The following is a 25,404-nucleotide window of genomic DNA, read 5'->3' as shown; positions in this document are numbered from 1 at the left end:
CGGGCGCCGTGGACGAACCTGCTGGCCGAAGGGCCCGCCTTCCAGGCCCAGGAGCCCCTGTGATTGGTCAGCTGCCTCGCCTCTCACGGAGGGGGCGACAGGTGAATGAAGGGGGGGGGGCGTGTAGGTGCGCGGAGCTCGGCGGCCGCGCGGCTGGATCTAGCTGGAAGGTGAGACCCGTGAAGCGGATTTGTGCTGCAGCTTTCGTGGGTTTGGGGGAAGATTCGGGGCGCCCCAGGAGGTCGCCCTTAGGTGGGGGGAGCGGGCAGGGAACTCCCCTCTCGGTCGGCCTCCCTCGGACCGCCCGGCCTGGGCTACTCCTGAGCCCCGCGCGGCGCGAACCTGAGCTGGATGACCGACCCTCCCTGGGCTCCAGCGTGGAGCAGGGTGGCGCGGCGCGGCGGCAACTGCCTCCCCTTCCTGGCATCGGGCTGTCGCCGCGCGTCGTCCAGCTGGGTGGTCTGGGCGCCCGCCTATTGCGACGGTGCCGGGGCGGGGAGCTAGGGCTCCGCCAGGCTGGGGCAGCGCTCGCCGCAGCGGTGGTCACTTTGTTTGCAGGAGGCCACGGGAGGGGCAGGTCCCTGTTCCCCACCCCCAGGAGCCGAAGACCAGTCCAGCAACTGGTTCCCGTGATCTCCGCAGGGTGGTCTGGCTCTGGAAGGGGGCGGAGGGAACCCCCCTGTCTTGGGAGCAGCTTAGCAGGTGAACCGAAATTTTTTCGGTGGAAATGGAAACTCTTTTGCTGTGGCGTTCCCCTCCACTCCGTGCGTTGGGAGAGGAGTGACTTCCCCAACCCTTTGGGGAGTCAGGTTGGCATTGTGGTTAGCGTGTCAGTTCTGGAATCAACCCGATTTTGGTTCCGATGCTCGCTTGGGTGTATTCGCTATAAATGTGAGCCTCAGTTTCCTCTCCTGAAAAAAAGGGTATAACGATGATATCTACTGCATTGGGTTATTGTAAGGTAAAACTTAATGCTTATAAAGTACTTTCTACAGTGTTTCATGAGAAGTGGTTTTTAGTAAATGCTAGCAATTGATGAACAGGTTTCTTTTTCTTTCTTTTTTTTTATGTTTTTTATTTTATTTTAAGATTTTATTTATTTATTCATGACCGAGAGAGAGAGAGAGAGAGAGAGAGGCAGAGACACAGGCAGAGGGAGACGTAGGCTCCACGCAAGGAGCCCAATGTGGGACTCAATCCGGCACTCTGGGATCACACCCCAAGCCCTAAGAGGAAGACAGAAGCTCAACAGCTGTGCCACCAGGCATCCCTATTTATTTATTTTAGAGAGGGAGGGGTGGGAGGGAGAGGGAGAGAGCGAGCCAGGGAGAGGTGGGGAGGAGGTAGGAGGGAGAAAGTGTCTCAAGCTGATACCGCTGAGCAGAGCCAGGAGCCGGACCAAGGGCTCCATTGATCTCATGACCCTGAAATTATGACCTGAATCCAAAACCAAGAGTCCAACGTTTAACCAACTGAGCCATTCAGGCGACCAGGCGACCCTCTCCTTCCTACCCCCTCCACCCCCCGCCCCGCACTTTTCTTTAATGAGCAGTTTTCATTATTCTTAGGTTGATGAGACTGAAGGAGTCAAGTCAGAGTCGGGGTGGAATTCAAGCCTGGTTTTGGTGCCTAAATGAACACAGTCGTGTGATCTGGGTAGGTTTCCCTGGGGAATGTGGGAGTGTGTTGCAGGGGGTAGTGTTGGCACCTGCTCTCTCCTGGGTTCGTTTTTTTCTATTTCTGGCATCTTCCTTGTGTCAGGCATTGTATATAGCCAGTAACTGTTGAATTGAATTGGAACAGTAAGAGGGCTGGGAGGGCGGGGGGAGTCCCTGCCAGAGTGTGGATAATTGTACTTCTGAGAGCAGTATACCCAAAGAGCTTCTTTCCAAGGAGTAGTAGTGATCCACAGCATGTCCCAGGGATGCAAGACACTAAAGGCAAGTGATATGAGTAACGATTTCCACAGTATATGCCAAGTATAGGGTTGGGGACAGACTTTTGCAAGGTTAGGCAGTATTTATATGACCCAATGGAATCTAGATTATTTGCAGAGAGAAAGCCAAAGGAGATGGGTTTTGGGTACTATTGCTGGAAAGGAGCATCTTCCAGTGAAAGATGGAAGTGGCCTGGGAGAAGGCCCTGTAGATAAAACTATTCTTCAGACTAAGTACTGTATCTACCCTAGTTTATTTCTCTCAGCCAACTCCTTATCCTCTGTCCCTCCTCCTTTCCTCCCTTTGTTTAAAAAGAAAAAATGAAAGCAGAACATAGACATAGTAAAACACTCTGACAGTACAGAAAGGTTGAAAATGAAAAGTGAAGGTCCATCCACACACCTCTTACCCTTAATCCCTCTTCTCAAGGATATCTGCTATTAACTCTTGCTTGTATAACCTTGCTGGGGAAAAATCACGCATATGTGGATGGTACCATAATACATTTTGTTTTGCATCTTGCCTTTTTCTCTTAATGTATCTCGGTGACCTTTCCATAATGAACACACACAGCTCTAGCTCATTAAAAACAGGATGGCATAGTATTCCCCTGTGTGATTGTTCCTCATTGATTTAACTTGTCCCCTATTGGTGGACATTTAGATTATTTTTACTTTTGCACTAGTACAAAAACCTGGTGAATGGAGATCTCTGAACTTGTAATTTGATGTTTTTTGGCAACATCCAAAAGACTAAATTTTTACATTGAAATTTCTGGGGCAAAAGAAGTGTGCATTTAAAAAAAAATTTACATTTTATATTTAATTAAAAAAAATTTTCTGGGCAGCTCCGGTGGCCCACCAGTTTAGCGCCACCTTCAGCCTCGGGTGTGATCCTGGAGACCTGGCTGAGTCCCACGTTGGGCTCCCTGCATGGAGCCTGCTTTTCTCCCTCTACCTGTGTCTTTGCCTCTCCCTCTCTCTCTCTCTCTCTCTGTCTCTCATGAATAAATAAAAATCTTTAAAAAAAAAATTTTTTTTTTTTTTGAGAAAGAGCGAGAGCATGCATATGAAAAGAGGGGGGCAGGGGCAGAGGGAGAAGGAAAGAGAGAGTGTCTGAAGCAGACTCCACTCCTGAGCCATCTAGGGGCTTGACTTGGGGTTTGGTCTCATGACCCTGAGATTATGACCTGAACCAAAATCAAAGAGTTGGATGCTTAACTGACTGAACCACCCAGGCAACCCAAATGATGTGTGCATTTTAAATTTTAATAAATATTGCCAAATTCCTCTCTGAAATGGTGTTCCAGATTACATCCATGTCAACAGTGGATATTAGCACACTGAAAAATATGGTTTTCTTTCAGTTCTTTGTTTGTTTGTTTGTTTGTTTGTTTGTTTTAAATCTGAGAGAGAGAGAACAGGAATGGGTTGGGAATGAGCAGAGGGAGAAGGAGAAGCAGACTCCCTGCTGAGCAGGGAGCCTGACCCCAAGACCCTGGGATCATGACCTCAGCCAAAGGCATACACTTAACATACTGAGCTACCCAGTTCTGAAGAAGAGTAGAGTGTGGTATTGAAATGTTGCATTTTCCTAGATCTTGTTTTCCCCTTCATATTTTGATAGCCAAAGGCAATGGGAGGAACTGATGGGAAGGCTTGGTTAGAGCTGTCAGAAGAAATGGAAATGACAGTGAAACCTTAGTCCTGTGACAACTTTCAGGGTTAATTTTTGGGGGGGGAATATTAGAATTGTGCAGATATCTGATAGTTTTCTTCCTTTCTAAACCAAAAGTTAATTTTATCCACTTCGGATAAAAAAATTCCAGAAATTATGACATAACTTCCTTGACTTTAAAAAGAATATAAATGGATAAGAATCATCTTGGTGACATAGGCCCATCAATTATAGCCCCAGGCTATAATTTAGTGCTGTCCTTAGACCATTTTGAATATGTAGGAGCATTTAATACTTAGCTACATGGCCTCAGGCTAATATTTTGAAAAAAATTCCTGAGTCTATTTTTAAAGTAACTTTTCTACCTTTTCCTAGCTGTCAGTTCTCACTTTTGTCAGTTTACTTGCTTATAGAAGCTCCTCAACTTCTCTCCCTAATTGGTTGTCTGGTTTCTTTCTTTCTTTTTAAAAATATTTAATTTATTTATTCATGAGAGACACTGCGAGAGAGGCAGAAAAATAGGCAGAGGGAGAAGCAGCTCCCTGAGGGGAGCCTGATGAGGGACTCCGATCCCAGGATCCCAGGGTCATGCCCTGAGCCAAAGTCAGACTTCAACCACTGAGCCACTCAGGTGCCCCAGTCGTCTAGTTTCCAAACTTAATGCATTACTTGCTATAAATATATAGAAAGTAGGTGTGAACTGCCACTTAATAAGGTTTTTGAGGGTCTTTAATTAGTATAGTCTGTGCAGTTAGTGCATAGACCTTGGGGAATCTATTTTGCCAGTGGATGACCCTTTTGTGGGGAGGGAGTGCCTGATTTCTGGGTGGGTGAGGTATTGTTGTGTTGCATTTGTAGAATGGAGGAGTGCTAAGGAGTTAGTTGTGCTTGGCAGCTCTAATTAGGCCTTTTGTGATTCCAAGTAGGGGGAGATGATGTACTTGGTTGTAGAAACTTTTGTGTACTCAATGGCTCAGTATGGAAAAGGGGTAACTGAAACCCAATTTTGGCTGCTTGTTACTTAAAAACCCAATACTTAAGGGAGGAGCCTGGCTACCTGGGGAGAAGGTGGACTCTTGAACAAGAGCCAACTCTGAGGTTTCTGCCTGGTACAGAGATTTTTTGACAGGGCTCTGTGCTCAGCAGAAGACTGCTTCTCCCGCTCCCTCTGCCGCTCCCCCTGCTTGTGCACTTGCACTTGTTCACGGTCTCTCTGTCAAATAAATAAACTCTTAAAAAAAAATAAAGGAGTTTAATCAGTTATGGTAGTACAGTGGTCTTTGATTATGTGCAATTCAATGATGCTACAGAATTGCCTCAGTGCACAGAGGTTGTGCAAGAAGGTCTGGTTCGATGGTACATGAGTATTCTGGGTTGTGCATGAGTATTCTGATCTTTCTCCAAAGGAGGGCAAGGTTTACAGATGCACAAAGGGAGGTCAGTAGAGTGACCATTTATGTGACCTTAAAAAAGAAAAACATTTTGTTAAAAAATTGCTGGGCTAATCAGAAAGCCAAGGCAGCTTCAAACAGACTTGCTGGTCTCTGTGGACTGGGAAAATTCTGGTTCTTCATTTTCTAAGGCCAGAGTTCTGCAAATCTCAAAGAAAGCAAATTAGTTCTGTTACTAGTTAGGTCCAGGGCCTTAAGATCAGTAAGCACGGAGTTATGTTAACTTGAAGTAAGTTAACCCTTAAGACCAGCCGCAGTGCTGTAACAGGATGGCTCTGTGGTTTGTGTGATGGGAAAAGATGGAGGAGGGATCTCAGGGAAGAAGGTCAACATCTGTCTTTCTCACCAGCGGAAGGACTTTAAACTTGATTTATACCTGTTCTATTTAGCAATTAAGAAAGGAGTATTCCTTTGTATTTAGCAAACCTACTTTGTCCAAAGTACTCTGCCAGATGCTATGGGGGATAGCAAATGAAAGAAGATGTGGGGCAGCCCAGGTGGCTCAGCGGTTTAGTGCCGCCTTCAGCCCAGGGTGTGATCCTGGAGTCCTACGATCAAGTCCCATGTTGGGCTCCCTGCATGGAGCCTGCCTCTCCCTCTGCTTGTGTCTGTGCCTCTTTCTCTCTGTGTCTCTCATGAATAAATAACATCTTTTTTTTTTTTTTTTTTTTTTTTTTTAAGAAAGAAAGAAGATGTGGCTCATGTCTTCAAAGGCTTGTAGTCCACTGACTACAAGGGCCAGGACATAAAATTCAGGGGAGTGAACCAAGGATAGTGGCATCAGTCAGTTGGGAGACTCTCATTTGCAAGAGATAGAAAACCCAATTCAGACCTGCTAAGGCAAAAAAGAGACTTAATTGGCTCCTGGCACAGCATGGGTTGGGGCTCAGATGGTGTCCCTGGGCTCATCGGTTGCTCCTGCCTGAGCTGGACCGTCATCTTTGCTGGGCTGGTTCCCCTGGTGGTGAGGCAGCATCTCTGACATCCCACATACCCACAGAGTAGACAGTGCTCTTTTTTGGAACCCCCAGTAAACATTTATTGCTCTTAATTTCTGTGGCCAACCCACATAGCCATCTCTGAGCTAATCACTGAGCTCAGAATGTGGGATACCTTGATCATGTTGGTATCTATTATATCTAGAGCCTGGGGATGATGCCCACGGAGGCAAGACACATTGGCCAAGAATGGGGGAAGGGTGGTTCTAGCAAAACCAGAAAGGGCATTAAAACCATAAGAATGATGACTGTATGCTGGCTAGCCCAAGAATCCACCATGTTTCCATGAAGTGATGATAATAGGTGAGATAGGCGAGTATAGTCTCTAAGATCCATGTCAGGGTTGAACTGTAAGTATTAGATTTGGGTATTATCTATATTTTGAGTCTTGAAGAAAGTATAGTGTAGGCATAAGAGCAGGAACTCCAGGGGATAATTGACCTGGTTTTGAGTCCCGGCTCTGTTACAGCTGGGTCATGTCCTACCTTCTCTTAAGTTTCAGTTTCCTTATCAGAAAGATGGGGACAAGATGGGTATTTTATCATCAGGTTTTTCTAAAAATTCATTCAGAAAAAAAAATTCATTGAGAGATTCTATGTAAAACACTATGTACTATGCCACCTGCAGTTTGTTCTAGTTATTTTTGTTGTTTTTCAAAAATTAACCCTGTTGGACAACCTCTGATTTTTGTTAGATGCCAAATAGCCCCTGTATCAGAAAGACGGTATTGAACCAGTGTTTTCAGAAAAATGAAAAAGAAAAATTAAAACTGAACATCTTATTTGTAAGGTTGGGATTGGTGAATTAACTTAAAAAAAAAAATCTTGGCAGAGATACAGGCTACTCCAGAGCAGCAGCAGCTGGTGGAGAAATGGAGATGCAATCCTATTATGGCAAGCTCTTGGGGGAGTTGAATGAACAGCGAAAGCGGGACTTTTTCTGTGACTGCAGCATCATTGTGGAAGGGCGGGTCTTCAAGGCCCACAGGAACATTTTGTTTGCCAACAGCGGCTACTTCCGAGCCCTGCTCATTCACTACATCCAGGACAGTGGGCGGCACAGCACCGCCTCCCTGGACATTGTCACCTCCGATGCCTTCTCCACCATCTTAGACTTCCTGTACTCTGGGAAGCTGGATCTGTGTGGGGAGAATGTGATTGAAGTTATGTCGGCTGCCAGCTACCTGCAGATGAACGATGTGGTGAACTTCTGCAAGACATACATCAGGTCATCCCTTGATATCTGCCGGAAGATGGAGAAGGAGGCAGCAGTGGCTGCAGCGGTGGCAGCAGCAGCGGCGGCGGCAGCGGCGGCCGTGGCGGCTCATCAGGTTGACAGTGGAAGTCCCAGTTCAGGGAGGGAAGGGACCTCCTGCGATACCAAGAGCTTGGTCTCCTCTCCAGGCGAGGGAGAGGAGAGTGTGGACTGTCCAAGAGCATCCCCTTGCAGTGACTGCAGAGGCTGCCACCCGCTGGAACTGGTGGTGAAGGACAGCCAGGGCAGTGGCCCTGCTGACAGTGACCTCTCTATTCTGCCCAAACAGATAGAGCCCAAGGTGGAGTTTGATGCTGACGAGGTGGAGGTGGAGGTGGAGGGTGGTGCACACCTGCAGCCGTATGCCGCCCCACTCAGCCTGACCCACATAGATGAGGGTTTGCCCGGTGGCCAGGCTGTCGACTTGGCTTACAGTAACTACCACGTGAAACAATTCCTGGAGGCGCTCCTGCGCAACAGTGCTGTCCAGAGCAAAGATGATGGGGACCATCACTTTTCCCGAGGTTTGGAGGGAAGACCAGATGGTGCAGGAGGAGGCGTGAGTTCCATGATGGATGTACCGACTGACTGGTATGGAGAGGACTCAGGTGAGCTCCATTAGCATTCAGTATCTCTGGTGGTCATTTAGCATGCACATTTGTGCCTCATTGGCTTCTATCATCATGATTATCATCGTCACTGCCCTCATCATCACCGTCTTCTTCACTGCCATCAATACCGCCACATGATTACCACCCCACCAGGAGGTGTTAATTGAGTACCTGCTGTGTGCAGGCCATTGTCTCTTCTTGTATGTAAGTATTTTACCTCCACAACTAGAGTATAAGCATGCTGAGGGCAGTTCTGAAGACAGGGAGGGAACCTACTGTCTTCTACTAATCAGCAGTGGGACTTCACTTAAATCAGTAACTCTCTTTGAACTCATTTTGTTCAGGAGCTAATCATCCCTGCCTTGCCTTTCTCACAGGGTTGAGGACCAAATGAGAAGGTTCTCAGAATTTTTTCTCATGTATGGTAACATATTCTAGACAGGTAAGAAATTTATCCTTCTTTGTGTCAACCACGATGCCTGACAGATAGTAGACATGCACTTAGGGTGTCACAGTCAATGGTGCTATTTACTCGAGGATGTCTAAAATGAGTCGGCATTTGGCTTTATGTGAGTACATTTCTTATATCCTTTGGTAGGCTTTTTTCTCTCAATAATGTTGATAACTCCAAAGACATGTGTGTTTTAATTAAATCATCAACCTTAAGCTAGCTTTTATATCAGATATTTTCCTTTGGTAGGCTTTTGAGTTTTAAGAGAACTTGGTTGTTTCCCTAAACAATTCTGAGAGATGAATTGACATGACTAACTCCTCTTAACAGGTGGGGTAATTGTGCTGTGAAATGTCTTGTAGGAGATTGAAATAGACTTGGCTGCCACCGTACTGATGAAAGAACCCTATAGCTTCCAGAACTTCAAGCCAAGAAATTAATGAATCCCAGTTTAAATTTACCCTTCAAAACTGAGCAATGAAAGTATTTTGGATAAGGGAGATCAGCCACTTTTATTTGTTACTAAATGGTTGTCTTGAGACTTTAATTTCATTTTTTTAAAGCAAGAACACTCAGTATGTCTGATTAAAACTAGGCTTGAAAACTTGAAAATGCTGTTTCTGATCCTCAGGGACACTGGCTTAACCAGCATTTAGAAGGCAGTGGCTGTTTTCATGAACACATTGTGGGAACAAATTGAAATCTCATTTCCGTGCATAATAGCACTTCACAGACGGTGACCACCCTTTCACACCCAATAGACCCTCATGAGTTTGGCAGAAGAGTGTAGAGAAACTGAGACCCACAAGGGTTTGGTGAATTTACTAAGAATGCAGAGCTAAAACTAGAAACCTGAGCTGGCTTCGTTTTTTCAAACAAACTGTGAAAGCAGCACAAATGAATAGAAGATTTCAGTGCCGTGATTTTATCTTTCAACCCGTCTCTGCCTGTAAGCAAAGTATCAAGAAACAGTAATGTAGCCTACACCACCTTCATTCAGGTCCAGTCTATCAATCTGTAAAGTCACGTTTCCATCTAGAAGGTGCTATGTCAAGGCAGCCACCCTGGCCCCTGGCCGTGACAATTGGCTGCCAAGTTTTGATTCTATCCACGAGGCTCCTGTGTGAATTTATTCCAAATGCCAAGGCACAGAGTTGGACTAAGGTGTTTGGTCATTCATTTATTTGCTCAAATATTTGAGTACCTTCCTGGTAAAGACACAAAAATAAATCAGACATGGATCCAGCCCTCAAAGAACTGGTGGTGTCTCGGAGGAAATGAGAGGTGTGTCATTGGCATCATGTGATAGAAAGACACTAGTGCTGGAAGACAGATGGAGGTGTGACTTTCACAATAGTTTAAAAGCAGGAGTGCTGGCTTCCTCCTGCATTATGAAAGTGATATCTGAGGATAAGAAGAGGAAACATAGGAAAAAATTTATTGGAGTCAGGTCATGGAAAACCTTACATGCTAAGAGGTGAGTTTTTGTCTATAGGCGCAGGGGAATTTTTGGTAGTTACTGAGCTTGGGAATTTTTGGTAGTTACTGAGCTCAAGTTATCTGCTTGAGGGAGATTAATTTGGCCTCAGCACCAGATGGTGTAGAGAGGGGAGATGAGGGCAGGGAGACAGTCAGGAGGTTGTTGTAATAATTCCATATCCACATTGCATATACATCTGACGTAAATAGACACTGGCATATCATAAGGTCCTCCTATAAGCTCTCCTCCCCCAGACCTCCCAATCCCAGCTCCAGCACTTCCTATTGCTTCTTAGAAAGTTAGAAGTTCAAAAAAAAAAAAAAAGAAAGAAAGAAAGAAAGAAAGAAAGAAAGAAAGAAAGAAAGAAAGAAAAAAAGTTAAAAGTTCATCTGCATTGACTACCTCCACTGTTTTACTTCCTATTCTTTTCTCGGCCCATCACAGTCTGGCTTCTGCCCCCTACACACCACTGACACTGCTGCCATGAGGTCAGCCATACATTTCTAGAATCAGTCCAATGAGTGATTTTCAGGTGTTATCTTACTTGGCCTCTCTCAGCTGTTGACTCTGCCCTTTCTCTCCTTCTTGCAATTCTTTCTTCCTCTGGCTCCTGATACCATGGATACCCATTGCTCTGACCTCTGCCCATTCCTTTCCAGTCTCATCACAGAGTCATTTAATGCCACTGTGTCCAGAATTCTGTCATTGGCTTGCTTCTTCAACATCTTACCATCAAGGTCTCATCCTTTTTTTATGGCTGAGTAATACTCCATTGTGTGTGTATGTGTGTATATTTATTTATCAATGGATGCAGGTTGCTTCCATATCTTAGCTATTGTAAACAATGCTGCAATAAACACAGGGATGCATATCTTTTCAAATTAGTATTTTTGTTTTCTTTGGGCAAATTCCCCATAGTGGAATTTGAGAGACCTCCATACTGTTTTCCACAGTGACTGTCCCAATTTACATTACCACGAACAGTGTAGGAGGATTCCTTTTTCTTTACATTTTTGCCAACACTTGTTATTTCCTTCTGAGTCTAGCCATTCTGACATGTGTAAGGTGGTATCTCATTGTAATGTTAATTTGTATTTCCCTGATGATTAGTGATATTAAGCATCTTTTTCATGTGTCTTTTGGCCATCTGTATGTCTTTGGAAAAATGTCTGTTCAGGTCCTCTGCCTATTTTTTAATCAGATTGTTTTTATGGTGTTGAATTGTGTAAGTTCTTTATATATTTTGGATATTCATCCCTTATTGGATTTATCAGTTGCAAATACCTTCTCCCATTCAGTAGGTTGCCTTTTTGTTTTATTGATGGTTTCCTTTGCTGCACAAAAGCTTTTTATTTTGCTGTAGTCCCAATAGTTTATTTTTGCTTTTGTTTCCCCTGCCTTAAGAGACATGTCTAAAAAAACATTGCCATGACCGATGTCAGAGAAATTACTGCCTGTGCTCTCTTCTAGAATTTTTATGCTTTTAGGTCTCACATTTAGGTCTTCAATCCATTTTGAGTTTGTTTTTGTTTTGTGGTGTTAGAAAGTGGTCCAGGTTCATTTTTTTCATGTACCTGTTCATTTTTCCTAGCATCATTTATTATTATTTTTTAAAGATTTTATTTATTCATGAGAGACACACAGAAAGAGATAGAGACACAGGCAGAGGGAGAAGCAGGCTTCCCTCAGGGAGCCCAATGCAGAACTCAATCCCAGGACTCTAGGATCACACCCTGAGCCAAAGGCAGACGCTCAACCACTGGGCCACCCAGGTGTCCCCCTACCATCATTTATTAAAGAGACTGTCTTTTCCCATTTGTATATTATTGCTTCCTTTTTCATAGATTAATTGACCATATAAGAATTTCTGGGCTCTCTATTCTGTTCCATTGATATATGTATCCATTCATTCAATCATTTAACAGCTGTTTATTGAGTACCTACTATATGCCAGGCACTGTTCATCGGCGTGAACAAAAGGTAGTCCTTGTCCTTATGGAGCTGACATTCCAATGCAGAGATGCTGACAACAAACATAATAAGTAAGTATATAGGATGAAGAACTAAAGCATGGGAAAAGTTGATAGAGAGTGAAGGAGATTCTATTTTATTTAGTATAGACAAGGAAGTCTTTTCTAACAAGTTGTCTTTGAGCAGAAACTGCAAGAGAGGAAGAGAGCTAATGGTGCAGGTAAATCCGAGAAAAGAACATTTAGGGCAGAGGGAAGAGCCAGGTGCAAAGGCCCAGGTGCAGGTCACAGTTGGCGAGTGTACTAGAGGAACAGCAGGGTGCTGCTGAGGGTGGAGTGGAATGTGCGAGGCAGAGTGCTAGGAGATGAGGTCAGAGAATTTGGGTGAGGGCAGACCAAGTAGGGCCCTGAAGGCCATGAGAAACCTTTGGGTTGTCCTCTGAGAAGGGATACCACTAGAGGGTCTCAGCCAAAAGTGACTTGAAATGACATATATTAAAATGATCCTTGTGGGTAGTGTGTGCCATAACCTCCAAAAGTGGTCTTCTTGCATAGGACTGTACTATCTTTAAAGGCAGAACCGACCAGATTTGCTAATGGCTTGATGAGTGGTATGAGAAAAAGAGAAGTTAAGGATGATCCTCAGGTTTTTAGCTAGAGCAGATTTAAACACGTTATGTTTGTAATGTTCCTTGGATATCCAAGTGGAGATGTTCACTAAGTGGTTGCATCTGTATGCTTGGGGTTCTGGGGGGAAGTCATAGCTGAGCTATACATTTGAGAGTCATTAATGGATCCATGGAATTTGAAACATATACATCCCATGAACTTAGAGCTGTAGAAGAAGGTGAGAGATTTATGGACTGATCCCTGGGGAACTACAACATGTAGAGGTCAGGAAAATAGGGAGAAGCCAGTAAAGAAGATGAGGAGGAGGCAGACAGTGAGGTAGAAGGAGAATTGAGAGTGATAGATGCCAGGAGGAGAAAGTGTTTCACAAAAAAAGAAAAAGAAAGAAAGAAAGAAAGAAAAGAAAAGAAAAGAAATGGACTATGTCCAGTATTGCATGTAGATGGATTAAGAACTGATCATTGGGGAGTTCATTTGTGGGCTTGCCAAGAGTAGTGTTAATGAAGTGGGAGGCAAGAGACCAAAGGGCTTGAATCAGAGCTGAGGAAATAGATGTGAAGACAGTGAGTGTTGATGCTTCTTTCAAGCAGTTTTGCTGTGAAGGAGACAGAAATACATCAGTAGCTGAAGGGGGTGTATGAGGTCAAGGTTTTTATTAAGGTGGAGGATCTAAAAGCATGTTTATTTACTCCTGGATGGGAATGATCCAGGAGAGAGGAGGATAACTGAGGGCAGAAGAGAGAGGGACAGTTGATAGATCAAGGGCAGACAGGGTCCCTGAACATGTGGCAGGGGATGGTTTGGCTCTGCATTTGAGGAAGGCTAGTCCATTCATAGGAACAGGAGTGAAAGCAGGCCATATGTGTTCATGGGGGAGTTTGGGGGTGGCTGGGAGCACGGAGAGATTCTCTTCTGATTGCTTCTCCTCAGTTAAAGAAGTAAGGACAGTGGCTAAAGAGAGGAGGGGACAGTGGGGGTGGAGACTTGAGCAGAGGGAGGGTGTGGAATAGTCCTTGAGAAGTGGGAGAGAGTGAGCCAGGGAAATATTTAGGGTGTTTGGGCAGAACCAAGGGCTCTGATATTAGTGCTCAGAGGGTGATGGCTAGATGGATTTGAAGTGAGACCAGAACACACAGTTTTGTATTTTTCACCAGCGATGTTAACTTGCCTTCTTTCAGTTATGGAACAGGCATAGGTTTGTATTTAACTGGAATTTAGGTTTGACCAGGTGAATATAGACAGAGGGAGAGAGAGGATCCAGGCAGTTAAAGGTGGATGTGAAGAAGTGATTTCAGTGATGGATTGGGGGGCACTAAGCTGGAGAAGGAGAGGCATGAGGATCCAAGGAGGTGAAAGAGAGTAAAATGGCAGCAAAGTCCATGGCTTGGTCCGAACCAACAAGGGACATTTAGGGGGTGAGCTGGAAAGATATGAGACAGTGACTGGGAAGTGGGGTGCTTGGTATGTGGGCTGTGGAGCAAATGCAGTCATTGGAAATATCTCGGTATGGGGCCATAATTCTCACTCCCAACTACACACTATCAGGGTGCTTTAAAAATACAGTGTTTGGGGATCCCTGGGTGGCGCAGCAGTTTGGCGCCTGCCTTTGGCCCAGGGCGCGATCCTGGAGACCCGGGATCGAGTCCCACGTCGGGCTCCCGGTGCATGGAGCCTGCTTCTCCCTCTGCCTGTGTCTCTGCCTCTCTCTCTCTCTCTGTGACTATCATAAATAAATAAAAATTAAAAAAAAATACAGTGTTTGGTGGAGCACCTGGATAGCTCAGTTGGTTAAGCATCTGCCCTCGGCTCAGGTTATGATCCTGGGGTCCTGGGATCAAGCCCCGCATCTGGCTTCCTGATGAGCGGGAAGCCTACTTCTCTCTCTCCTTCTGCCTGCTGCTCCCCTTGCTTGTACTTTCCCTCTGTCAAATAAATAAATAAACAATCTTTAAAAAAAAATGACGCTTGGGATAGAGATTGGACATCGTTTTGTTTGTTTCCCAGGTGATTCTAATATGCAGGTAGAGTTGAGAGCTCTTGGTCTAGGATTGGGTAGCTGAGGTGGGGTGGAGAACAAAGTCTTTGGAGGAAAGGAGGTTAAGGAACAGAGAAGCTAGGGTGTTGGAGAGGTCATTTTCAGTATTCACACCAAGAATTATGTCAGGAGTTGTATTTGAAGGCAATGTGATCAAACCTCCACAGAATGAGGAGGTGACCTTGGGGCTCCAAGATGGCTGCAATAAGGAGAGGTAATTATGCTATCATTTGATAGTGTGAGCTTCAAAAGCTCTTAAGGTTTTTAAGGATGGAGGGAGGGACAGTGGTCTGGGGATGACAGTGAGGCACAAGGACTATCCTACTCACCTCTGACTCAGAGGCATCAGGGTGATGGGGTAAGGGAAGCAGGGTACTCAGGGGAGACCCAGGCCTTAATTAAAGCAACCACTCCAATCTGCTGAAGATTCTCAAAACTGTATTCCCATCTGTGCCTCTGTGCCTGAGCTCCAGATTTATTTGTCTAAAGCCAGGTATGCTTCCCATGGATGCTCTGGGCCTGCTCCAAACATAGTAAAATCCCAATTGAACTCCTCATTCCTCTAGTACCTGCTTTTCTTCCTGTGTTCCCTACCTCGGTTTATTTCCCCGTCATTCACCAGGCCAGCTAACCCAGAATCTGTGTCATTTTGAGTCTTCTCTTTCCCTTCTCTTCCCTTCCCCATGTAGTCATAGAGTGCTATTCATTTTCCTTCACATGAGTATCTCTTCTTCACCTCCACGGTCACTGCTTTAGTTCATGACATTTCTCATTCTCTACCACCTGTTACTTCCTGCCTTTAATCTTGCTTCTCTTAAATCCTTCCCCTTTGGGGCATCTGCATGGTGCAGTCATAACAGTGTCTGACTCTTGGTTTTGGCTCAGATTGTGATCTCAGGGTCGTGAGATCAAGCCCTGTGACAGACTCCCCACTCAGTGCAGAGTCTGCTTGAGACTCTCTCTCCCTCTCCCTGTCCCTCCCTGCACTCTTTCTCTCCCTCTCTCTCTCTTTCTCTCTCAAATAAATACATCTTAATACATAAATAAGTAAGCAAACAAATAAATAAATAACCTTCCCCTGCATTGTCTTTTGAGAGATCTTTTATTTTAAAGATTTTTTATTTATTTATTCATGAGAGACACACAGAGAGAGGCAGAGACATAGGCAGAAGGAGAAGCAGGCTCCTCCTAGGGAGCCCGATGTGGGACTCCAGGATTATGCCCTGGGCCAAAGGCAGACATTCAACCGCTGAGCCACCCAGGCATCCCTCTGAGACATCTTTTAAAACTCCAGTCTAGGGGCGCCTGGGGGGCTCAATTGGTTAAGCATCTGCCTTTGGCTCAGATCATGGTCCTGGGGTCAGGCTCCTTGTTCAGTAGGGAGCATACATCTCCCTCTTCTTCTGCCCCTCCCCATCCATGCTTTCTCTCGCTCTCCCTCAAATAAATACATAAAATCTTAAAAAAAGAAAACCTCAAATATGACTATGTACGTCCCCTCCTTAAAACTCTAGTTGCTTGGGCAGCCTGTGCGGCTCAGTGGTTTAGCGCCACCTTCGGCCCAGGGCATGATTCTGGAGACCCAGAATCAAGTCCCATGTCGGGCTCCCTGCATGGAGCCTGCTTCTCCCTCTGCCTGTGCTCTACCTCTGTCTCTCTGTTTCTCATGAATAAATAAACAAAATCTTTAAAAAAAATTCTAGTTACTTAGAGAATAAAGTTCAAGTTCCTGAACATATCAAAATCAGAAGGCAAACATTTTTGTCTTTTCTGTTCACTACTGTATCCCCAGGGCGTGGAACACAGACCAACACAATAGATGCTCAGTTTGAATTTGTTGAATAAACGATTGAAAAGTTATCTTTACATCCTGGTTCTTGCCCCTCCCATAGGGTCATTTCTCATCCCCTGACTCCCCTCCACTTTATATTCTGTATTCTCACTTACCTCTATGCCTAAGCATGTGTTATTCCTCTGTCTGAAATACCTTTCTCTCTTGAACTCATGGTGAACTCCTATTCATTCTTTAAAATCTTGCTTGAAGATTATCTCTCCCAGAAATCTTTTCTGAATTCCTAGAGTGAATTCATTAGTTTCTTGTCCATGCTTCTTCATCATTTGGAACTTTGCTTGGGTTACATTATATGTATGAATTTGTTTACATGTCTTTTTTTCCTGCTAGCCTTAACTTTTGAGGGAGGAAATGGGTGTCTTGGTAAGGATAGACCTTGATAACACAGTGTCTGGTATGTAATAGACATTCAAATGAATGGTTGTATTGGTGAAATCAGATCATGAGAGAAGAAGGAAAATGTTGTGATAATTCTTACTTTTCTGATGAAGATATAGTTAAACAGTTGGTTAGGGACTAATGCTAGACCCATCTTACTTAATGTTTTTGTAGATAATTGAGAAGGAAGGTAAAGTATAATGCCAAGCTGGTGGGGATAGATTGCAGAAAGATTCCACAACACCAGAAGAGTGAGTAAGAAACTGGCATCTCAGTTCCAGTCTGACCAGTGAGAAATGAAATAATCCAACATACATATATAGTGACAAGTTGAGAGCTACTGCTTTTAAAATAGGAAACAGGTTTTGGAATCACTATAGATTATGCAGCATGTTAGGCATTATCAATCTGGGAGCTGGAAACCAGAGAAAATAATCTCCACCTTTGTGTAGAATGATGCTGGATTCTCACTTGGGAATCAGTTTGCCATACTTTTGGCAACACTTCAGAAAAGACAAAGCTCAGTTAGGTATTCTGAGAAGGTCCCAGAGAAAAGGAGTTACTCCAGTATTGAGAGAAACCACAGAGCCTGGGCTGCTTCATCAGTAAAGAAACACCAAGGAGAGGATGGTGGTGACAAAAATGGCTGACATTTATGAGCTCTTACCATGTGCCAGGTGCTGTGCTTTAGGTATTATTTCATTTCATTCTTAACACAATCCTTTAAAGTGGGAACTACTATCATCCATATTTTACAGATGAGTAAAGTAAGACCCAGAGAAGTTAAATGAAATGTCTAAGGTCACATGGCTGGTAAATAGTAGAGTGGGGACTTGAACCCAGATTTTAATGCCTGGAAAGCTTGAGTCACTAATGCCGTTCTATAAGATATGATATGACCAAAGTCTAAAAAATCCTGAAGGGCATGGATAGAGGAAACACATCTTGGAATACTATAGTAAGGGTAACTCAGGAAACTTGAAAGCAACAGTTTTTATATAGAAGGGGATAATCAAAAAAAAAAAAAAAAAAAGAAGGGGATAATCATGTTGTCACCTTAATGGTTGTATAAGCAAGGTGGGGAAGAAAAAAGAGTTGGAAAAAGACTTAAGTGAATTCCTGGATTTTTGATGATTTCTGATCTATAGTTAGTACGCATTCCAGTTTAGGATGTGCATCATAGTACACCTCTTCTGCACATGCCTGGAAGCCATTCTTAGGCTCTCCTATAGCAGGAAGTATGGATCCCGATCCAAGGGTCTGATTCATCATAACAGATTTCCAAACCTTTGAGGGTCATGGAATCAATCCAGCAGGTCTGTGTTGGTTCAGGTATTCAGCAGAATACCACAGATTGAGTGGTTTAAACACAGAGAGGAATTTCTCACGGTCCTGGAGGCTCAGAGTCTAAGACCAAAGTGTTGGTGGGGTTATTTTCTTCCTGGCTTGCAAATGATTACCTTCTTGCTGGTCCTCACATGGCCTTTCCTCTGCATGAACAGAGAGAGAATGAGATCTCTGGTTTCTCTTCCTCTAATTATAAGGACACCTGTCCTATCAGACTAGGGCTCCACCTTATGACCTCATTTAATCGTAATTACCTCCCTATCTCCAAATATATAGTCACACTGGAGGTTAGGGCCTCGATGTATGAATTTGGGCGGGGGGATGTAATTCAGTTCCTAAAAGGGTCTCAGCATCGCCTTAAAATGAAATCAAAGACAATACACACTGTCAGAGTGAGTGTTATTTTGGGAAGCTTTTCCAGTTATCCACTTGTAGACATGTGAATTCTGAGATTGTAATGTAAGCTGTATCTCTAACTGTGAGCCACAGAGAACTTCGAAAGCCAGTACCATATGGCATTCCTTGCAACCTTATATCAGAAGCCTGCTTCACCCTCTGGCTGATTGGGAGCCAGACAAAGACTTGGAATTTGTAGTGTCTTGCTATTATTAGCTGGTGGTAAAGTTGATGTCTTCCCTCTGGATCTGGGCTGGCAGAATTCCCCAGCTCCAGATCACCCATTAGAGGGTGGCCAGTGTCATTGGTTGCTTACAAGTACAGTTAAATCAACCCATTTGGTTCCCTAGGTGATGTGCTCGTGGTCCCTATCAAGCTCCACAAGTGTCCTTTCTGCCCTTACACCGCCAAACAGAAGGGCATCCTTAAGCGGCATATCCGCTCGCACACGGGTGAACGACCCTACCCCTGTGAGACCTGTGGCAAGAGGTTCACTCGACAGGAGCACCTGCGGAGTCATGCCCTGAGCGTAAGTGTCTGGGCTGGAAAATCTCCTGTAGAGGAGATGGAGAGAAGGAGGGGAGGGAGCTAATGTAAGGGTGAACCAGCCTCCCTTTTACTTCTCTGTCCACTAGAGTATTTTCAGAGAATTTTATTTTATTTGTTTATTTATTTAATATTTTAATTATTTATTTATGAGAATATATTGTATAGAATATACAATTCTATATTGTAACTAGAATATAAAAAGAAAAGATGACATAGGCAGAGGGAGAAGCAGGTTCCCTGCAGGGAAGCCTGATGCAGGACTTGATTCCAGAACCCTGGAATCACGACCTGAGCCAAAGGCAAGTGTTTAACCCCTGAGCTATCCAGGTGCCCCTATTTTCAGAGAATTTTAAACATATGTTTCTATTAAATTAAAGCTGGCTTGGTGGCACTTAGAGAAAGTTAAAACTTATATGATAAGAGACTAGTTTTCTTAGACTCAAGAAAATTTAGATCCTGGTGAGGGATGGTTGTCATAAGGCAGAGAGCAGTGGGTCCTGGACAAGGGGATTGTGGGTCTGTTCTCAGGGATGTGATGCCAAAGGTGAGAAAAATGCATCCTCAGTTTTCCACCCAACCTCGGTACCTGGATGTGGGGAAAGCGTGTGCCGCCCTTCTTAAGGCGACCTGTGGGCAGCAAAGAGGGCTCCAGATCCAGGGGACCTCCCCTCCCACTGGCTGCCCCCTGGGATTCTGTCTCCCATGTAGGTGGTTAATTCCCCACCATATAAAAGGGGTTCAGGCCATTTAAGAAGGTATTGTATTTAAGATCATCTTTGAGCAGGCAGCCCAGGTGGCTCAGCGATTTAGTGCCGCCTTTGGCCCAGGGCGTGATCCTGGAGACCTGGGATAGAGTCTCACGTTGGGCTCCCTGCATGGGTCCTGCTTCTCCCTCTGCCTGTGTCTCTGCCTCTCTCTCTCTCTCTCTCTCTGTGTCTCTCATGAATAAATAAATGAAATCTTAAAAAAAAAAGATCTTTGAGCAAGGCAATCAAATCAGTCTTTGGAACATCAAACATAAAAATGATTTGGACTTCAGAGGACACTATCAATATTATGACAACCCAAAGAATGGAAGACAATTCTTGTGTATCATTTATCTGCTAAGGATCTAGTAACTAGAATATACAAAGAGCTCTTTCAATTCAACAATAAAAGACAAATAACCAAATTAAACAATGGATTTGAATAGACATTTCTGTAAAGAAGTTCTACAAATGCCTAATAAGGACATGAAAAGATGCTCAAAATCACCAGTCATTAGGAAAATGCAAACCAAAGCCATGATGAGATACCACTTAAAACACAGTAGGATTGTTATAATCAAAGCACAAGTAATAACAAAGCATTGGCAAGGATGTGGAAGAATTGGAACATTCACACACTGCTGGTGGGAATATAAAATGGTGCAGCCACTGCAGAAAACAATTTGGTGGTTCTTCAAAAAAAAAGTTAAGCATAAAATTACCAAGTCCCAGCAAATCTGTATCTAAGTATATACCCGAGAGAGCTGAAAACATACATTCACACAAAAGCATACATGCACACAAATGTTCATAGCATTGTTCATAGAAGCCAAAAAGTGGGAATAACCCACGTGTCCATCAACTGATGAATGAGTAAACAAATTGTGGTCTATCCATACAATGGACCCTTGTTCAGCCATAAAATGAGATGAAGTTCTGATATATGCTTCTACATGGAGGAACCACCAAAGCATTATACTACATGAAAGAAACCAGTCATAGAAGGCCACGTATCATATGATCTCATTTATATGAAATACGTAAAATGGGCAGACCCATGGAGATAGAGTAGATCAGTGGTTACCGGGGCCTAAGAGGATGTCGGATGGGAGAGGAAGGCAGTTAATAGGCATCTGGTTTCTTTCTGGGGTGATGAAAATGTTCTGGAATTAGATGGTGGTGATAGTAGCACAATTTTGTGAATATACTAAAAAAAAACCACTGAATTGTATGCTTTCAAAAGGTGAATTTTGGGACACCTGGGTGGCTCAGTTAAGCATCTGCCTTCAGCTCAGGTGGACCCTGGGATCAAGCCCCATGTTGGTCTCCCTGCTCAGTGGGGAGTCTACGTCTCCTTCTCCCACTGCTACTCCCCCTACTTGTGCGCGCGCTCTCTCTCTCTCTCTCTCTCTCTCATAAATAAATAAATAAATAAATAAATAAATAAATAAATATCTTTTTTTAAAAAGGTGAATTTTATGGTATGTGAGTTGTGGTTTTGAAAGAATTCAGTTTTAAGATAAGTACAAGATTACTGACTGTCTCCAGTCTCAGGGCTGGCACCAGCACATCTGTCTGAGAATGGCCTCTTCTCATGGCCTTAAGTTTTTGTTTGTCTGTTTTTTCCCCAAAAATTCTTTTTTTAAAGACTTTTTAATGTATTTGAGAGAGAAAGAGAGAAAGCATGAGTGGGGGAGGGGGTCAAGGGTGGGGCAGAGGGAAACAAAGAAACAGTCTTCCTGCTGAGCAGGGAGCCTGATGGTGGGGCTCAATCTCAGGACCCTGGGATCATAACCTGAGCTGAAGGCAGACGCTGAACCAACTGAGCCACCCAGGCGCCCCTTCCCCCTCAAATTATATCTCCAGTCTGTCTTGGCAGCAGTAGGTCCCTGATGCCCCTAAGATAGTTCATTGGTTGGAATCCTTATTCCCTCTGTCTTTCCCTGTTGTACAAGGTCCAGTCTACTATAGTCCAAAGAGGTGGTGTTCAGAGGCCCTGTCAGGTTGCAAAGGTCGTATACACACTCAGGTTGGCTAAGGGTCGGGGGTTTAATGTAAAAAGCCCAGAAAACCTCATGGAAAGCAGGGATGTTGGTCAGGATGTGGTAGCAGCTCCAGTGAGGTGGGTATTGTGCTTCTGGCCCTTGTCCTCTGTCATTTCTCTCTGTCTTTACCTCTTGTTGCATCCTGCATCCAGAGCTCTCCACAGGAGAGGCTTTGGTTTACAGAGTCCCTTTAGGCTGGAGCCCCTAAAGAATTGCATGTATTAGATAGTTCCTTATACAGAGGGACACCCCCTCCTCCCACCCCCGGGGCTGCTGCCTTAAGGAAGAACTGCATTGCGTAGGAGATCAGGTTCTTTCTTCTAGCATGCAAAGTGCTTCTCATAGGTAAGGAATGCATTTATCAAAAAAGAGCTAAGGCTGGAGCATCTGCCACGTTTGGAGGAGATATCATCTAGCAAGTCTGCCTCCCTAAGAACTAGACAATCCCAGGTACATAAAAAGCCATACCTAAAATCCACATCCATTCCCCAAATGTGCTTTATATACAGGCATAGGGATATAGTAACAAATCTGACAGAACATGAATGTGGGGCAGCCCTGGTGGCTCAGCGGTTTAGTGCCACCTTTAGCCCAGGGCCTGATCCTGAAGACCTGGGATCGAGTCCTACATCGGGCTCCCTGCATGGAGCCTGCTTTTTCCCTCTGTCTGTGTCTCTGCCTCTTCCTTTCTCTCCTTCTGTGTCTCTCATGAATAAATAAAATCTTAAAAAAACAACAACAACAAAAACAACCATGAATGTGAATGGTCCCTGCCTTCTTGGATCTTATAGTTTAGGGAATTTACCAATAATTTGTTAGAAACTCAGTAACGGAGTCGCCTGGGTGGCTCAGTTGGTTAGGTGACCGACTTGATTTGGCTCAGGTTATGATCTCAGCGTTGTGGGATTGAGCCCCATGTGGGGCCCTTGCTCAGCACAGAGCTTGAGATTCTCCCTCTCCCTCTGCCCCTCTCCCCCTTTAACAAACAAATAAAATCTTTTTAAAAATTTCAAGAAAAGGAGCATAGGTGAAAATATACAGCTGGGGGCCTAACCTGGCCCAGAGCGTCAGTGAAGACTTCTTCAGAGGCATTAGTATGGGGGGGGGGGGGCAGGCTTGGCAATGGGGAGGTGGGCACATTTCCCATATGTCCAACGGCCTTGGGGTGGAAGCACCTTGGTGAGGCTGAGGCTGTGGCAGAGAGAGCAGGGGCGAGAGCGTTTGCTGTGTCTGCTTGTGATTTTAGGTTCACAGATCCAACCGTCCAATCATCTGCAAGGGCTGCAGAAGAACTTTTACAAGTCACCTGTCCCAGGGACTACGGCGCTTTGGGTTGTGTGACAGCTGCACCTGTGTTACAGACATGCACGACGAGGAGGACGATTTGATGCCCATCAACCTTAGCCTGGTGGAGGCTTCTTCTGAAAGCCAAGAAAAGAGTGACACAGACAATGACTGGCCAATCTACGTGGAGTCTGGTGAGGAAAACGATCCCGCTGGAGAGGATTCTGACGAAAGACGGCAAATCCGGCCCTACTTGTCAGATCGGGAGACACTTACATAGCAGTAAATTTTGATGGGGGAAGAGGTTTTAGAATTTGTCCATTTTGCGTTCAAAAGCCACCATTTGTCCAATTTTTGGGGACCCTGAGAGGAACATTTTTCACCATTACTATACTTGCATTTTTTTTTATACTTGCATTTTTGTTAGATTACATAGCAAAGTTTGGATCTTATGAGTCAAAGGACTAATAATTTCTTAGTGGAATGGCCTTGGTTTCAGAGGACTTTGCTGAGTCCATTCTGAGTGAATCAAAGCTGGCCCCAAGGCTCCCCATTCTTCCTGTTGTGTACTCAAACTCTGGTTAGGAGAAAGATGAGAAAATCTCCATGCTTGTTTTCATATTGTCTCACTCATCTACATTTTTTTTTTTTGGTCAGCCCTTTTCTCTGTAAAAGATAAGAATATCTTGAGATCAATATCTCTTTTCCCAAGCCTCTCCTAATAGATTCCATATTTTAATTTTCTGGTGAAGTCTTAAAGGGAAAGCTTCACAATAAAAGGCAGTCAGGGCTGTTTGGCTACATGAGTGGAAAGGTATTTTCTAACTCTAAGACTGCAGTTTTAAGGACTGGGCATATTTATGTGCACACAAACATGGAAATGAGCTAAGAGGCTCCTGGGGTACTCTGACTTGCCCAGCTAAATGAAACTTTAAGTTAAGGGAAGGGTGCCTGTGGCCCAAGTCTGGTCAGTTTCCCTTCTAGTTTGATATTTGACAATTCTGCACACACACAGATCACCAGTTTTGTGAACATAAAACAAGTCATTTGGGCAAAACTCAAAATACTCCTGCTTTTTCCAGCCATTTTCAAGAGATGCTATTGTGTAATGTGGAAATGTAGCCACTGTTGACAGTTTTCTACTTTGATTATGAATAGAACTTTTTTTTTTTTTTTTGAATAGAACTTTAATTGGAAGGCAAGTGCAAGCCAATAGAAACAAGTTGTATTTCTAAATTGTTTACCTTCTAAGAGATCCTCTGGAGGGAAAGAGAAGGTTGATAGAACAGGTTTTTAAAACCATTCTGCTTTTCACCCACTTTGCAGCCATACGGTTTTTCTAACAGAAGAGGCTGTACTTCTTTAAAAGCTGAAGAGCAGGAAATACTAGGGATTAAAGATATTTAAGGCACTTTCATAATTTTGTCTTATGTTAAAGTATCCAAAAAAGAATTTTAAAAGAAATCTTTTTCTTCCTTTAATTTTAGTATAGTTGTGTTTCAAAAGGTGGCAAAACCACCTTTCTTTCTGTCTCTTGAACAAAAAAGCCAATAAAAAAACATTATAGATTGGCTTGTGAACGTTATCACTGAAGAGTTCAAACGGTATTTAAACCATACTTCTCAATAGAAGTTAGAACTCCAGAATAGTGTTACTCAAACTGTGGCTCCCAGGCAGCTGGTCTATGAATTCTTTGATACCAATCCACACAGTAGGACCACATGTTGGTCTATAGTAGATTAGAAATTTCAAAACTGGTCTTTTACCATAGATTGTTGGAAAATTACGGTTCTAGATCAAGAGTACCAAACTAGAAATTATCAAGGACCAGAAATACTTTTTCATACCTGAAATGGAAATATTAGCTATTCTTTTTAAGGAGTGATCTTAGCAAAAGGGAAATCTAACTGATTGTGTAGAAGGTATGCTTTGCAAGGAGTTATATTTGGTATTTTCACTGTTTAAATTATTTCTAGTTTTTTTTTTAAGATTTTATTTTTAAGTAATCTTTACACCCAACATGGCTTGAACCCACAACTCCGAGATCAAGAGTCACCACGCTCCACTGACTGAGCCAGCCAGGTGCCCCATTTCTGGTATTTTAATGTGACTTTTCTACTTCACAGTTCAATTTCTCTGCCCACTTTCTCTGGTAGACCATGATCCTCCTCAGTGATTCCATGACCTGATCATATCGCTGGGTGCAAAGTAAATTTACATTAGCAATTTCACTGTAAGATGATGACTTTCAACTGGGGGTGATTTTGTCCCCCCAGTGACATTTGGCAATGTCTGGAGATGTTCTCAATTGTT

The 25,404-nt window shown here is 43.9% G+C and overlaps 1 protein-coding gene across 3 annotated transcripts; it reads left to right on the top strand.

The window, feature by feature from the left end:
* On the top strand, positions 1–23,543 carry ZBTB8B (zinc finger and BTB domain containing 8B). Of its 3 annotated transcripts, XM_038531226.1 has the most exons (5): positions 119–170; positions 1,569–1,656; positions 6,895–7,925; positions 18,818–18,996; positions 23,054–23,543. In XM_038531226.1, exons 3-5 carry the CDS (start codon positions 6,935–6,937, stop codon positions 23,369–23,371), a joined length of 1,488 nt encoding a protein of 495 aa, XP_038387154.1. In that variant the 5' UTR covers positions 119–170; positions 1,569–1,656; positions 6,895–6,934; the 3' UTR covers positions 23,372–23,543. The 3 variants fall into 3 exon arrangements, with proteins under 3 accessions (XP_038387155.1, XP_038387153.1, XP_038387154.1); XM_038531227.1 differs by lacking the exon at positions 1,569–1,656 and having other exon boundaries at positions 1–170; positions 23,169–23,338; XM_038531225.1 differs by lacking the exon at positions 1,569–1,656 and having other exon boundaries at positions 16–170.
* The last annotated feature ends 1,861 nt before the right edge of the window (positions 23,544–25,404 follow it).

The sequence above is a fragment of the Canis lupus genome, chromosome 2 (assembly GCF_011100685.1).
Source record: "Canis lupus familiaris isolate Mischka breed German Shepherd chromosome 2, alternate assembly UU_Cfam_GSD_1.0, whole genome shotgun sequence".
Taxonomy (NCBI): domain Eukaryota; kingdom Metazoa; phylum Chordata; class Mammalia; order Carnivora; family Canidae; genus Canis; species Canis lupus.
The sequence above is the reverse complement of the archived record's forward strand: the minus strand, read 5'-3'. Positions and strand labels throughout refer to the sequence as shown.

Excerpts from the sequence above, each read along its gene's own strand:
- ZBTB8B (XM_038531225.1), top strand. The coding sequence starts at position 106 with ATGAAGGGGGGGGGGCGTGTAGGTGCGCGGAGCTCGGCGGCCGCGCGG. Across the intron at positions 171-6,894 it reads CGGCTGGATCTAGCTGGAAG|AGATACAGGCTACTCCAGAG; the intron begins GTGAGACCCGTG and ends AAATCTTGGCAG. Across the intron at positions 7,926-18,817 it reads CTGGTATGGAGAGGACTCAG|GTGATGTGCTCGTGGTCCCT; the intron begins GTGAGCTCCATT and ends TTGGTTCCCTAG.